Source organism: Rhynchophorus ferrugineus, unplaced genomic scaffold, assembly GCF_030347505.1.
Source record: "Rhynchophorus ferrugineus isolate W39M unplaced genomic scaffold, kcgeb_rfMv2 rfM2, whole genome shotgun sequence".
In the NCBI taxonomy this organism is placed as follows: Eukaryota; Metazoa; Arthropoda; class Insecta; order Coleoptera; family Curculionidae; genus Rhynchophorus; species Rhynchophorus ferrugineus.
The window spans coordinates 71255769-71268298 of NW_027472581.1; the positions used below are offsets into that span (position 1 = coordinate 71255769).

At 30.3% G+C, this 12530-nt stretch overlaps 2 protein-coding genes across 4 annotated transcripts; one reads left to right on the top strand and one right to left on the bottom strand.

Annotated features, from left to right (window-relative positions):
* The first annotated feature begins 6804 nt into the window (after positions 1-6804).
* On the top strand, positions 6805-10142 carry LOC143190343 (uncharacterized). Of its 3 annotated transcripts, none has more exons than XM_076394574.1 (3): positions 6805-7105; positions 7159-7640; positions 7697-10142. In XM_076394574.1, the coding sequence occupies exons 1-3, from the start codon at positions 7036-7038 to the stop codon at positions 10034-10036; spliced, it is 2892 nt and encodes a 963-aa protein (XP_076250689.1). In that variant the 5' UTR covers positions 6805-7035; the 3' UTR covers positions 10037-10142. The 3 variants fall into 3 exon arrangements, with proteins under 3 accessions (XP_076250689.1, XP_076250691.1, XP_076250690.1); XM_076394576.1 differs by having other exon boundaries at positions 6889-7105; positions 7159-7430; positions 7917-8219; XM_076394575.1 differs by lacking the exon at positions 6805-7105 and having other exon boundaries at positions 7353-7430; positions 7555-7640.
* A 1170-nt stretch (positions 10143-11312) lies between these two features.
* LOC143190349 (replication termination factor 2) lies at positions 11313-12485 on the bottom strand. The gene is made up of 2 exons (XM_076394582.1): positions 12364-12485; positions 11313-12311 (listed from the first exon to the last, which is right to left on the bottom strand). The coding sequence occupies exon 2, from the start codon at positions 12297-12299 to the stop codon at positions 11373-11375; it is 927 nt and encodes a 308-aa protein (XP_076250697.1). The 5' UTR covers positions 12300-12311; positions 12364-12485; the 3' UTR covers positions 11313-11372.
* Between the last annotated feature and the right edge of the window lie 45 nt (positions 12486-12530).

Below are 12530 nucleotides of genomic sequence, written 5' to 3' on the forward strand. Positions count from 1 at the left end.
TCACTGATGCTAACAATACAAACAAATAAAGGGGCTCCAAAGACAGTTTATTCTTTCTCTATCGAAGTCGAGAAAACCAGTTTTATTAATAACAATATCAATATGATACAAACTTATCATAACAAAGTTCTTAGCAGCACTGTTAACGCCTCATAGTATATTTAAAAAAGAGAAAAAAGACCTATGGGTACCAAAAGTCAGCGAAGAAATTAAACGGTTTGAGAAAAAGTACTACAATTGCTCGACCACAGTTGGCCTACCCGAAGTCTGAAGAAGCAAACACCCTTTGAATTTGTAAGTTAAGCTTTGTATGAAAACTATGCCGTGTTTGATTTATGAGCCCTGATAAGTTAGTAATTTTTTGAATGAAAAACCTATTTTTTGGAATACAAACGTTTTATTACTCAATGCATTTAACTCAACGTTTCCAAATAATAGGATTTCTCAAGGCCTTCAAAATAGGCGTTTTTTTTTCGGAGATGATCTTTTCATTCGACCCAAATCTCTTACTACCTGGTTTCGCTTATAGTCGAATCTGAGCAATCGCCGATATCTTCTTTATTCATTCACGTAAAATGTGATATCCTTCTCTCTCTCTTAGATTATATTAGAAATGAGATTATCTGTTTATGATGCAACAATTAATGCACAGTTGAGGAAGAAATACAGAGACACAGATTATAACAATTTGGACATGTCTGTCGAATGAATCCCTCACATATTTCTGTGCGAGCGAGATCGACTTCTTGGGTAGAAGATGCGCCGAACAGCTCAAAAAAGAAATAAATCAAGATAATTGAAAACGATCTGAAAATAGGATACTAACATTATCCAAAGAACAGATGCGGTTATTCGCCAACTGTTGCGAAAATTAGTAAAGAACGTTCCGTGGCCATCAGGAGCATATTGATTGATAAGTATAGTCTATCCAATAAAACAGCCAATATACGTCATCAAAATTAGAACGTCAGCACGTTAAAATGTTGCCACATCAAATTGGTCTTTTGTTTACGTTAGCCGGTCTATAACCTCGAATTATTACCACTAATGTTTTAGAAAGTTTTATAGACTTTTGACAATAAGTACCAACACATATCGAATATTACAGATTGATTCCGTTATATCTTCTGATACATCAGGCATCATTCTGTTTCATTTTAATTAGGGTAAAATAAGAAGGGAACATCTGCTACGAGTTTAAAACGAATTACATTTTACTACTGGCTAATATTTTCGCTGAAAAAGTGTAATAAGCCACCTCACGTACTTCACAATTTTTGAATAATCCGTTTAGTTGATTTTAAACGTTAAAAGGCTAATTAAAATGTCAAGAATTAAAGAAGTTTAAGTCAATAATCATAAATTATGCTTCATAACATATTTTAACGCGAAAATGTATATGTATGTATTGAAACAAAGTCAGTGTTCATGTATATCACATAGCGCACGTACTAAACATCCACATATCTCCAAATTGGCGTAAACGAATTATTACCCAATCTAACTACAAAACCCAAAGATTGTTCCATTACTAAAGGATCTGTTACAAGTTCGAATTATTTTAAATAAAATGGCGTCACATAGGCTGTAATTTTAAGCAACCCAATATATTAAATTAACCAGAAAATGACTAACAGTTTTGTTTTTGTTTTATACAACAAATATCTTTTTTATATCAAAACTTATAACCGATAATATTTTTCTGCTGTTCGACATCAGTGTTTAACGCTCATAAATCCTCCCATCCTTATAAAACAAAACACAATAAAATATAAGGTTTTTTTAAATTATTACTCTTGGTCACTTCTTTTGATAATAATATATACATGATTACTTCCTTAAATGATCTCCTATGTAAATTATTATCTTAATTAGTTAGTCCTATTCTAAAAGTTATTCTAAAATCTATATATGTTTTATAACCAGATCGGATGAAGTTAAACGTTTTAGTTTACGCCATTCACTATCGCGTCGCACATTTAGCTGATTAGCGAGTACATTGGTATGCACTAACACTCTCTTAAATAACTTAACCCAAAAATGTTGAATTACACTCGTTATGGGTTAGAGGAATAAGACTTTGTATCACTAAGTAGAGACAATGGCACGCAACACCTTATTTTGGAACCATTGTATGATTACTATATTAAACTTGCTAGCATTACAGTTAGACCACATAATTGAATTAAATATGACCACCAAGGCGAGATTGTGGACATCGAAAATTGTGTAAATTTATGGTCATCAGGGCTTAAGTGAGCACCAATATCAGAAAGGGTTTGTTCCTTTTCGCTCCGGAAGTTTCGATGTTAAACATCATATCGTTTGTTCTCCATTTCTTGACGTTGAAATGCAACGTTTTCTCTTTTCTCTAATAAACAACGAACAAAACATCACTAAATTACTTATTTCATAATTCTAGATTTTTTCCGATCTGGCGTCAAATAAAGTTAAATTAATAAGCAATAAATAAATTAATAAGAACAATTAATAGTCGACTGTTTTTACATCGATACTGAGCAGTATGTTCATGACCTTAAAATATTGCTGTGCGTATGACAGAATCAGCAAGATGTAGTGTATTACCAAATAGAACTGTTACTGCACTATACTATCAACAGTATACAAACGGCATTAACAAGTCAATTTAAAAGTCCCCGGCCTAACACATAGATTGCGCTACTATAATTAAATCCATATGTTTTTTACTTAGCCCTAACCCTCAAAAGATGCTTGTATAAATTTGACAACTGTCGGATCATTAATTTGTGAATTATAACATTATGAGTGAAGCAACTTTTGTTAATGTGAAAAAAAAATTGATAAAAAGGAATTTCGCGTGTTGATAAAATATTGCTTTTTGAAAGGAAAAAATACAGTTGAAGCAAAAACTTGGCTTAATGTTAAGTTTCCGGACACTGTCCCAGGATAATCAACCATCAAGCATTGGTATGCTAAGTTTAGACGTGGTGAAATGCGCACCGAAGACGGTGAACGCAATGGACGCCCAAAAGAGGTTGTTACCGATGAAAACATTAAAAAACTCCACAAAATGATTTTGAATGACCATAAATTGAAAATGAATGAAATAGCAGACACTCTAAAGTTATCAACTGAACGAGTACATCATATCATTCACGAATATTTGGGTATGAGGAAGCTCTGTGCAAAGTGGGTGCCGCGCGAGCTCACTTTTGACCAAAAACAACGACGAGTTGATGAATCTGAGCAGTGTTTGAAGATGACCAAGCGTAATAAACCCTAGTTTTTGCGTCGATATCTGACAATGATACATGGCTGATCATGGATGGATGAAACATGGCTCCATCATTTCACTCCTAAGTCCAATTGACAGTCATCTGAGTGGACTTCACACGATGAACCCGCTCCAAAGCGTGGAAAAATGCAACAGTCGGCTGACAAGGTTATGGCGTCTGTATTTTGGGATGCGCATGGAATAATTTTCATTGACTACCTGCATCACGTTAGACAAAAAGCAAAACACATTAGAACCAAAATAAAACAACTATACTAGTTAGTCGGAAGATACTCTCAACATGATCTAAAATCAAAGATGTTGGACCTATGGGGTGCAAATATGGGGTTGCACTAAAAATTCAAATCAGTTAGTCATACAGCGCTGTCAAAACAAGGTTCTTCGATTGATTACCAATGCCTATCGCTATGTAACCAATGAAGAACTGCACGATGACCTGGAAATCAAATGGATTTACGAAGTTGTGTAGGATTTCGCCTTAAAACACGAAAAAAGATTACTAAATCATACTAACGTGGAAGCAATACAACTGTTGGACAGCACGCAGGATGTCAGGAGATTGAAACGAACAAAACCATACGAACTTGTGTGAACATTTAGTGTGTAATATTTGTGTAAACTATAGCTATAAGTTAATAATTAATAAATAATTATAATTTTATAATTGAGGAATACATACTGATGTATTTTCTCGCACTCGTCTTGCTTGTTAATTAATCCAAGTACATAGGAAAAGTAGTAATAAATTAATGGTAGATTAAGATTGTACTAATATATCTAATAAAAATGTTATAAAAAAAATGACTACCTTAAAAAGGAAAGACCATCAACAGCAACTATTACATAGCGTTATTGGACCGTTTGAAGGACGTAATCGCTGAAAAACGGCCGCATATGACGAAAAAAGTGATGCTTCACGAAAACAATGCACCATGTCACAAGTCCGTGAAAACGATAACAAAAATCCATGAGTTGGGCTACGAATTTCTTCCTCATCCACCATATTCTCCAGATCTGAACCCAAAACCAAAAAAAAAACCCAAAAAAAAGAAAAGAATGCTTGTTGGGAAGAAATTTTCGTCGAATGAAGAGGTGATGACTCCTGAAGGAAATCATGTTGAATAAAAGAAACTAATTTTGCCAAAAAATGTATTTTACTATAATAGGTCGTGGACATTTAAATTGACCTTTCAAAACATTAAAAACATGAAAGCATTAAACCTGATAATCAAGAAAGGAAAGTAACGATCTCGCGAATTCGTCTGAAATATTGAAAGACGCTTTTTGATTGAGGATTGATCTAAGGATGATTAGTTCTTTCGAGATAAACTTAATCTCTAAACATCATGCAATATCAGACCAATAAATTAATTATTATTAAGGATTTAAAACAGATGGTGTTACTATGTATTATTTTGATTGAGTACATTTGTAACCAACTTCATGTTGAAGCTTCACTAACAGGCTTCACTTTTCAGTGTGTGTCATTTCGTCGAAGTACGAACAAAATACTTTATCAGTGCGTTGATAATGTCCGAAATTTTACCGAATAAATCGCCTGTAGCCGGCTTGGTAGCGCAGTGGGGCATGGTCGTAAATGTATGTTTGTGATTGATTAAAATTTGTGATTGTCCTAGGCAGGACTGTAAAATCCGACAAGGAAAATGATCCCAGTCACGCCAGTACCCAGGCTGGGTAAGATCGGATGTCTTCTGGTATGATTTCTAAAATTGGTCACTCGCCAGTCGGTAGGCTTGATGCTGAGGACCCTGGTTCGGAGCCCACGTTAAACTGTAGGTCCAGTCCAGATAAACCCATAGTTGGTAAAAGGAGACTTTAAAATATATAAAAAAATCGCTTTAGTGAGACATTTTACGTTTTTTATTACTATTTGCAGAAAAATGCGAAAGGTCATCAAGTGCTGTGTGAAGCTTATAACAACCATATTCCACTGATTTAAACATGTGAATACTAGTTTCAAGGTTTTAAAAGTGATGTTTTTGACACTCAAGATACAGAAAGTTCTGGACAGCAAAAAATAAAGAATTGAAAATGAAGATTTGAAAACATTATTCATTGAAACCATCAATGGGGATCGCTATCGCTAGAAACATTAAAATGGGTTAAAAAGTGCTACACCATCCGCTGTATTCTCTAAACCATTCTCCTGATTAATACTTGCTCAGATATATAAATCATGACCTGTCTGAATAGTGCTACACTTCTTATAAAGATATCAAAAATAGATCGATTCGTGGATATCCTCAAAAGATCTTTCATCATCGTTCTTTGGAGATTCAACAAGTTACACTGAGATTAATTTATTATGACAAAAGAGGTCAAAGACACCGTTAAAATAAAATCATTAATGATTTTATCGAGATAATATTTTTTTGTCTGATGCTACACCTAAAGTCTATCTCTTATGCATGATTATTATCTTTATCTATATATCTATATTATTATCTATTTTCTCTTATTAGATCAAGATATTATCAAATTTGATTACCTTATTCTTAACATCGCACAGATGTTATTCAAAGTGTAATGATCAGGATGCAGATTCACAAGCATATTGTATATTGAACACCAATAAACACTAAAAAATTGAAAATAACTCTCTTCCAATGTTTTACTTAATCTCTTGATCTAAAACATCATGCAATATCAGACCGAATCAATATCAGAAGGGAAAACGTATACCACCGAAAATAAATATTTGTATTTCGCGTCAAGTGAGTTTACCCATAAAAGACTATTGCTCAGATATTTTATTCTATTACTGCCTAGGGTACTACTACACCCTTAAAATTCCTTGAAGCTTAATCTTATTTTATATTTTTATTGTCTATATATTTCATGAAATACTGTAGATTTTATTTTATTAATGTTAGCGCATAAAATATATATAACAAAATATTTTAGGTCAATCATGAATAAATTTTACTTATTAATTACATGAAATACTCAATTCGAAAATATTTAATTTTTTAAATCCTTCTATTATAAAATAGGTTTTACTTATGACCAAACTAATCATACATTCTTTAGAGGCAATGCTGCTTACTAATAACATGACATCATATTATATTGATTTAACATGTTGATATAGCAACCTTTTGCTTACAACAAACTGATAGGGCAACCCCTAGTCCATTCGATGTGAGGTCGATTTATACCTTATTTAATTTTTTATTATTACACCGCCAGCATAAAGTGAGTTATGTTGACATCGACGTACCATTAAAAGAATTCATTAATCTCCATTACAATCAAGGTCACTTTTTTAATTTAATGTTAAAATATTTATTAATTCAAAATTCAGATATTGAGGTAAAATAGTAATTTAAATTATATATTTTCAAGTAAATATAAAATCATTTCCGTTATAAACTAAGATTATTCAAAAAAAACTAATAGCAATAATTATGCACAAATTACAATATATAAATAAATTTAACTTCAATTAATAATGTATATATTGGTCATTTCTTACATATACATAATGGTAGTTTTGATATGCAACTAAATATACAAGATTATTTCATCTCAATCATTATCATTCATATTTTAGTAACTCAGAGTATTCAACATATTTTAATTAAAAATGAATAATATATTAAAATAACAGATAATCTATCACAAAATAATCATTAGGGGAGGAGAAGAAGACTCTATTAGACATAACCATAGAACGGGACATAACCTTAAATAATTTTCAATTCTGTATTATTGTACATTGCTAAATTGAATTAAAAATGTTTAAATCGTTTATAGTTAAAACAGACGTGACCTCACTTTGTATTTTTAACGACTGGTTATTAGCAGGTTAGTAATATAAGAACAAAAATTATTAGTTATTAAATAACTATTGGTTGTAGGTATTGGTGGGTTTTTAAATATATTTCACATTAATGATTGTAAACTAATTCAAAAAGTAGAAATATTTACTGGGCAGAAAATTCATGGCATAATTCCTTGTTCAATATCAAGAGACATTATTTTGTACGGAGGTAAACATATAGCATTGGTCTCGATTGATTTAAATTCAAAAGAAGTAACTCTCAAGCAGACTGCAACATTATCAGACTGGATATTAACGGCTAAATGGATTGACAACAAAAATATAGCTACAATTTTTATGCATAATAAAGTAAGCATTTGGAATTCAGATTTTATAAAAATATCTTCAGCCAAATGTGAGGAGAGATGTATTTTATATAGTGCTCATATTGCTTATACGTCTTATGAACATTTAATAATACTGTCGGGCACAGTTTTTAGTGAAATTTTATTATGGAAACCATATTTCATTGATGAGGAGGGATTTTCTCCAATGTTGAAAAGGTTAAAACAACATAAGGTAAATCATTAAATTGTAATACTAAATATTTCTAACAAATTATTATTAATTTTTAGGGTGTTATATTTCATTTAGATTTTTGTCCAAATTTGGGTTATATATGTTCAGCATCAGATGACAGATCAGCTATTTTATGGGAAATTGATAATAAGGAATTGTTACAATCATTAAGTCCCCATAACAAAGATTCACTGAATGTTAATGTAAAATGTCAAGTTTATGGACACTCCTCAAGAGTATTTCAATGTTGTATATCTAAAGCATATTTCATTACAGCTGGTGAAGATTCCCTTGTGTTATTTTGGGGATATAATGGTGTTTTATTAAAAAAGTTTGATACTCATCAAGGAGGTACAGTTTGGTCTATTGTATATGATGAAAAGAATAGTTCAATTTTTACTGGTGGTAATGATGGAGGTATATCAAAGTTTAAAATGAATAGTAAATGTTTTTCTTCTCTTATTGCACTAAATGATTTAGATAACCCAAAACATGTTAAAGTATTATCCAATGAAAATATTGTAATTTTTTCAGAAAAATGTAAACTATACAGATACAATAAAAAAATTAATGAAATAACAGAAATCAGTATTCATAATGATTTAAAAAGCTATAGTATATTAGAAATTTCCCCATGTCATAAAATGATAGCTCTAGCTGGATATCATGGGCAAATCTATATATATAAAGAGCATAAAAAGAATATAAAAGAATTTTGTAAATATGATATGACAAAACCAAGTAGAATATTTTCCTTACACTGGCTTAATTGTAAAAGCTTTTTGGTTTGTCAAGAAGAAGGTAAAATTTTTTTATGTATTTTAAAAGAAAACAAAATTTCATCTTTTGAAATGTTCATATTACCTAACACAAAAGAAAGATGGTCCACTTGTGCATGTTATACAAATAACCATGTTATAATTGGAGATAGAAAGGGTAATATTCATAATTACTATTTTGGTCATAAAAATCCAATCAATTCACTCAACAAAGCTCACAGTCACTTAGGTGTAACACAATTATCAATCCATAATGGCAAAATTGTATCACTAGGAAAAGATGGAATTTTAAAAAAGTATAAAATAGTTAATAGCAATCTAGAGTGTATTGAAACTACAAAAACTAAATTCACTTGGTTAGCTAAATTATCTAATAACTGTTTATACTCATTTTCTGGAAATAACTTCATGGTTTCAGATTGTATATACCAAAGAATTTTATTTGAAACCCCTTGTGGTGGTGGGCATAGATCCTGGAGTTTTCACCATACAGAAGATAATTTTATATTTACTTTTATTAAACAGAAAAAATTGCATTTTATTAAAACAAACTTAAATGAATATATTCCTAAGGATATTGTTCAAGGTTATCATGTAAAAGAAATTAATGTGATAAAAGTATTGTGCACTAATGAGCATATTCTTCTTATATCTGGGGGAGAAGATACCATACTTAGAGTTGCTGCCTTAGCTAATGATAATATTAACTTACTCCAATCCTTGAAGGTACATTTATCAAGTATTCGAGTAATAGCTTATTACAAATTACCTAGTATTGACAATGAATTTATAATTATTTCTGCTGGTGGAAGGGCTCAAATTATATGCTGGCATCTTATAGTTGAAAATGATGCTTCAAGAAATATTTCTGTTACATGCATGGAAAAATGTAATTTTTATGAACCTCTTAGTGAAAATGAAGCAGAAAACAGGATAATGGATTTATCTTTATCTGATATTAATAGAAAGAAAATTCTAATTGCTGGCTGTTCGGATGGTAATATTAAGTTGTTTACTATAACTGATAATATCAAATTGACATATATGAAAACAATATTCTATGAACATACATGTATAACGAAAATATTTAACATATTTTGGGTTAACTGTGATATTCTGGTAACCATGGGAACCAATGGGTTTGTAACATACTGGAATACAACAGCACTAATTAATAACAAAGCAGCAAAACCTCTGGCAAAATATAAAACCCATCAATCTGGAATTAGTGCAACTTCTAATATAATTTTAGGACATAAGCAATTGTTACTTATAACAGGAGGTGATGATAATGCTGTGTCATTAAGTCTATTGCAATTAAATAAACGGGAAGGTAGCATAGAAATTGAGCGAATATTTTATTCTGTTAACAGTAGTTTCCATTGCGCACAAATCACAGGTATTTATATAGGAAAGCATTCCTTGATCACTTGTTCTATAGATCAGAAAATTATTTTATACCGATGGAAAAGGTCCAATAACATTATAGAAATGGAAAAAATTGATCAGTATGTGTCAGTAATTGCAGATCAACAAGGTTTTGATTGTATTAAAATAAAGGATATATTAAATTTGTTTATCTATGGCAATGGGATAGAACATTTGGGAGTAATATAGTATATAATATTAGAATATATTTTTACTGCAAATAAAATTTTATTGTATGTAAGCTGTACTGTGATAATGATCTGTGATACTAAAATAAATAATAAAATAGTTTAAATAGCCTTATTTTATTCAAATCTCCCAAAATCAATAACTATATATATAATATATTATACGTCGTTAGCGAACAGTCTTAATGAGAATAAGAATGAACTTAAAAATACAAAATAATTACCTCAAATACCATAAGCCTTCAACAAAATGTTTATTTAATTTATATATAATTATATATTTTAATATAACTATTCAAACGAATAAAGGAAATAATATTCATGTCTCTATTATCTCATTTCAGATTGAAACAAAAAAGTTATAAACTTTTGGAATTACTAAAATTATTTATACATTTGATGATCTGATTTTAAAGTAATATTTTATTATGTAAATTAGACATAGTCTTTATTATTGAGTCTTATTAAAATAAAAACAGTTTAAATATGGTATTATAAATTGAGTGGCATATACAATATGTCCCTATATTGTTCAACAGTACTATTTGATATACATAGCTTGGTATATAAAACCATAAACAATTAACGAAAATAACTTTACAACAACTACGATATGAAACTTACCAAAATTATGGGGATTCCCGCAAACACAAAATCAATTGCCCATGACTTCTCAAATTATTGAGGAAATACATATACAATAATAACAAAAGGAAGAAAAGTTATGCCTCTCGGTAAAGCACTTTGGACAACCCAACATAAGAAAGTACAAAGAAAATATATGACAGACACTGTTGTCCAATAAATACAATTCTAACGTTAAAAGTTATCCGATTTTTATTACAATAATGTAAAAATATAATACACCGAAATGCAAATAAAAATGTAGTCTTTCTCTAAGAAAAGTAGTGCGGCGTAACAGCTAGCTACTGAATTAAGCTAAGGGAGGTATATGTTGAAAATTCCATTTAGTAGACCTGAAAACATTAACCATCCCTCTGTATTCACTAACCATTGACCGTCCCTGGCAATCACTTGAAAAAATCTGATGTCACACGTTTTGACTACACAATAACTCTGTTTTTATGGAAAAGTAAGGCAAGTTAATTCTTGGATCAAGCCTTTTGGATTAATTTTTAAACAGGGAATATAATATATCATATATATATATATATATATATATATATATATATATATAATACATAATATAAAATTAAGTAAAATTTTATTTATAAAAAAGGTAAAATAATTTGAAGTTACATTATTAAAAACAATAATTTAATATTTTATTTGTAATATATTTCATTAAAATTAATAATTTCAGATAAATCAAAATTTTAATTATAAAATGGATTATAAGTAACCCAATGGGCTCTATTTTGTTCTTTCTCTGACTTATGACTGGTAAACAATGACTTATATACATCTGATGCTTTTTTATCTTTAGCTATACTATATTCTGATGTCATTTTCTTCATTTCATCAGGCTTTGTTACTTTTCCAGAAGCTATCACATTACCAATTTTAGAAAGGGATGAACTGGATTCTGCTTTGAACTTTTTTGATATGTCTTCAGTTTTTGAAATTGGCCTTTTGATGTTCTTTGATATATTATTACTAGAAGGTGGTTTATCTGTGCTTTGTTCTGTATCTGCATCCAGTTCTTGTTTAATTTTCTTTTTTTCCTTGTTTTTCTTATTTTTTAATTGCCTTATTTCCATCCTCTGTCTCATCAATTTATCATCTTCTTCTGTGGTCCCATTAATAATGACAATATCATTGTCTTCAAAAGGTTTTGTACATTTGTGGCAATTTTTTGTCCCTATTTCTTTATATGCCCTCTCAGAAAATACACACCCACAATTCCAAACAGCAACAAAACGAAATTTGCCATTCATTTCTAAACCTAAAACAGGGCATATGTAAGGAGATGCCCGATGATCAACTGATCCTTCCTTCTTATCTTCCAGTTCTTTATATTCAGGATTTCTTGTAAGGTTAAGGTCTTTGACGTCCTTTAAACTTTTAATATGTCGAAAATGTTCTGGTAAATTTCTTCGATCTAATAATGCTTCTATTAAAGCCATCTTACTATATAATTTTCCGAGATGACAAACGACAATCGGATTCTGGAGAAGTTGTTGTGTTATGGCACAACATTTCCAAAGAGCAGCAAGTTCGGCATCCTTATCCTTCTGTTCAGGCTTCTTTTTTACCTTAACTAACTCATCCCTACGTGGAATTGTTCCACCATCACAACCCATATTGAATGTATTCTAGAATGTATTCAGTTAATAGTAAATATACAACTGTTGAATAAACACATACCTTTAAAAAAAGTTATAGCAGCAAACTTCTTACACCAAAATCTGTCACTGTCAAATCTTCTCATACTACAAATTCCAAGAAATTGATTGACGGTCCTAAATGTTAACTCCCTAGTAGAGATGTCGCCACAAAAAAGATATCGATAATTTTCCATTCTATTTTTTTAA

Excerpts from the sequence above, each read along its gene's own strand:
- LOC143190343 (XM_076394574.1), top strand. The coding sequence starts at position 7,036 with ATGTTTAAATCGTTTATAGTTAAAACAGACGTGACCTCACTTTGTATT. Across the intron at positions 7,106-7,158 it reads TAACGACTGGTTATTAGCAG|GTATTGGTGGGTTTTTAAAT; the intron begins GTTAGTAATATA and ends TATTGGTTGTAG. Across the intron at positions 7,641-7,696 it reads AAAGGTTAAAACAACATAAG|GGTGTTATATTTCATTTAGA; the intron begins GTAAATCATTAA and ends ATTAATTTTTAG.
- LOC143190349 (XM_076394582.1), bottom strand. The coding sequence starts at position 12,299 with ATGGGTTGTGATGGTGGAACAATTCCACGTAGGGATGAGTTAGTTAAG.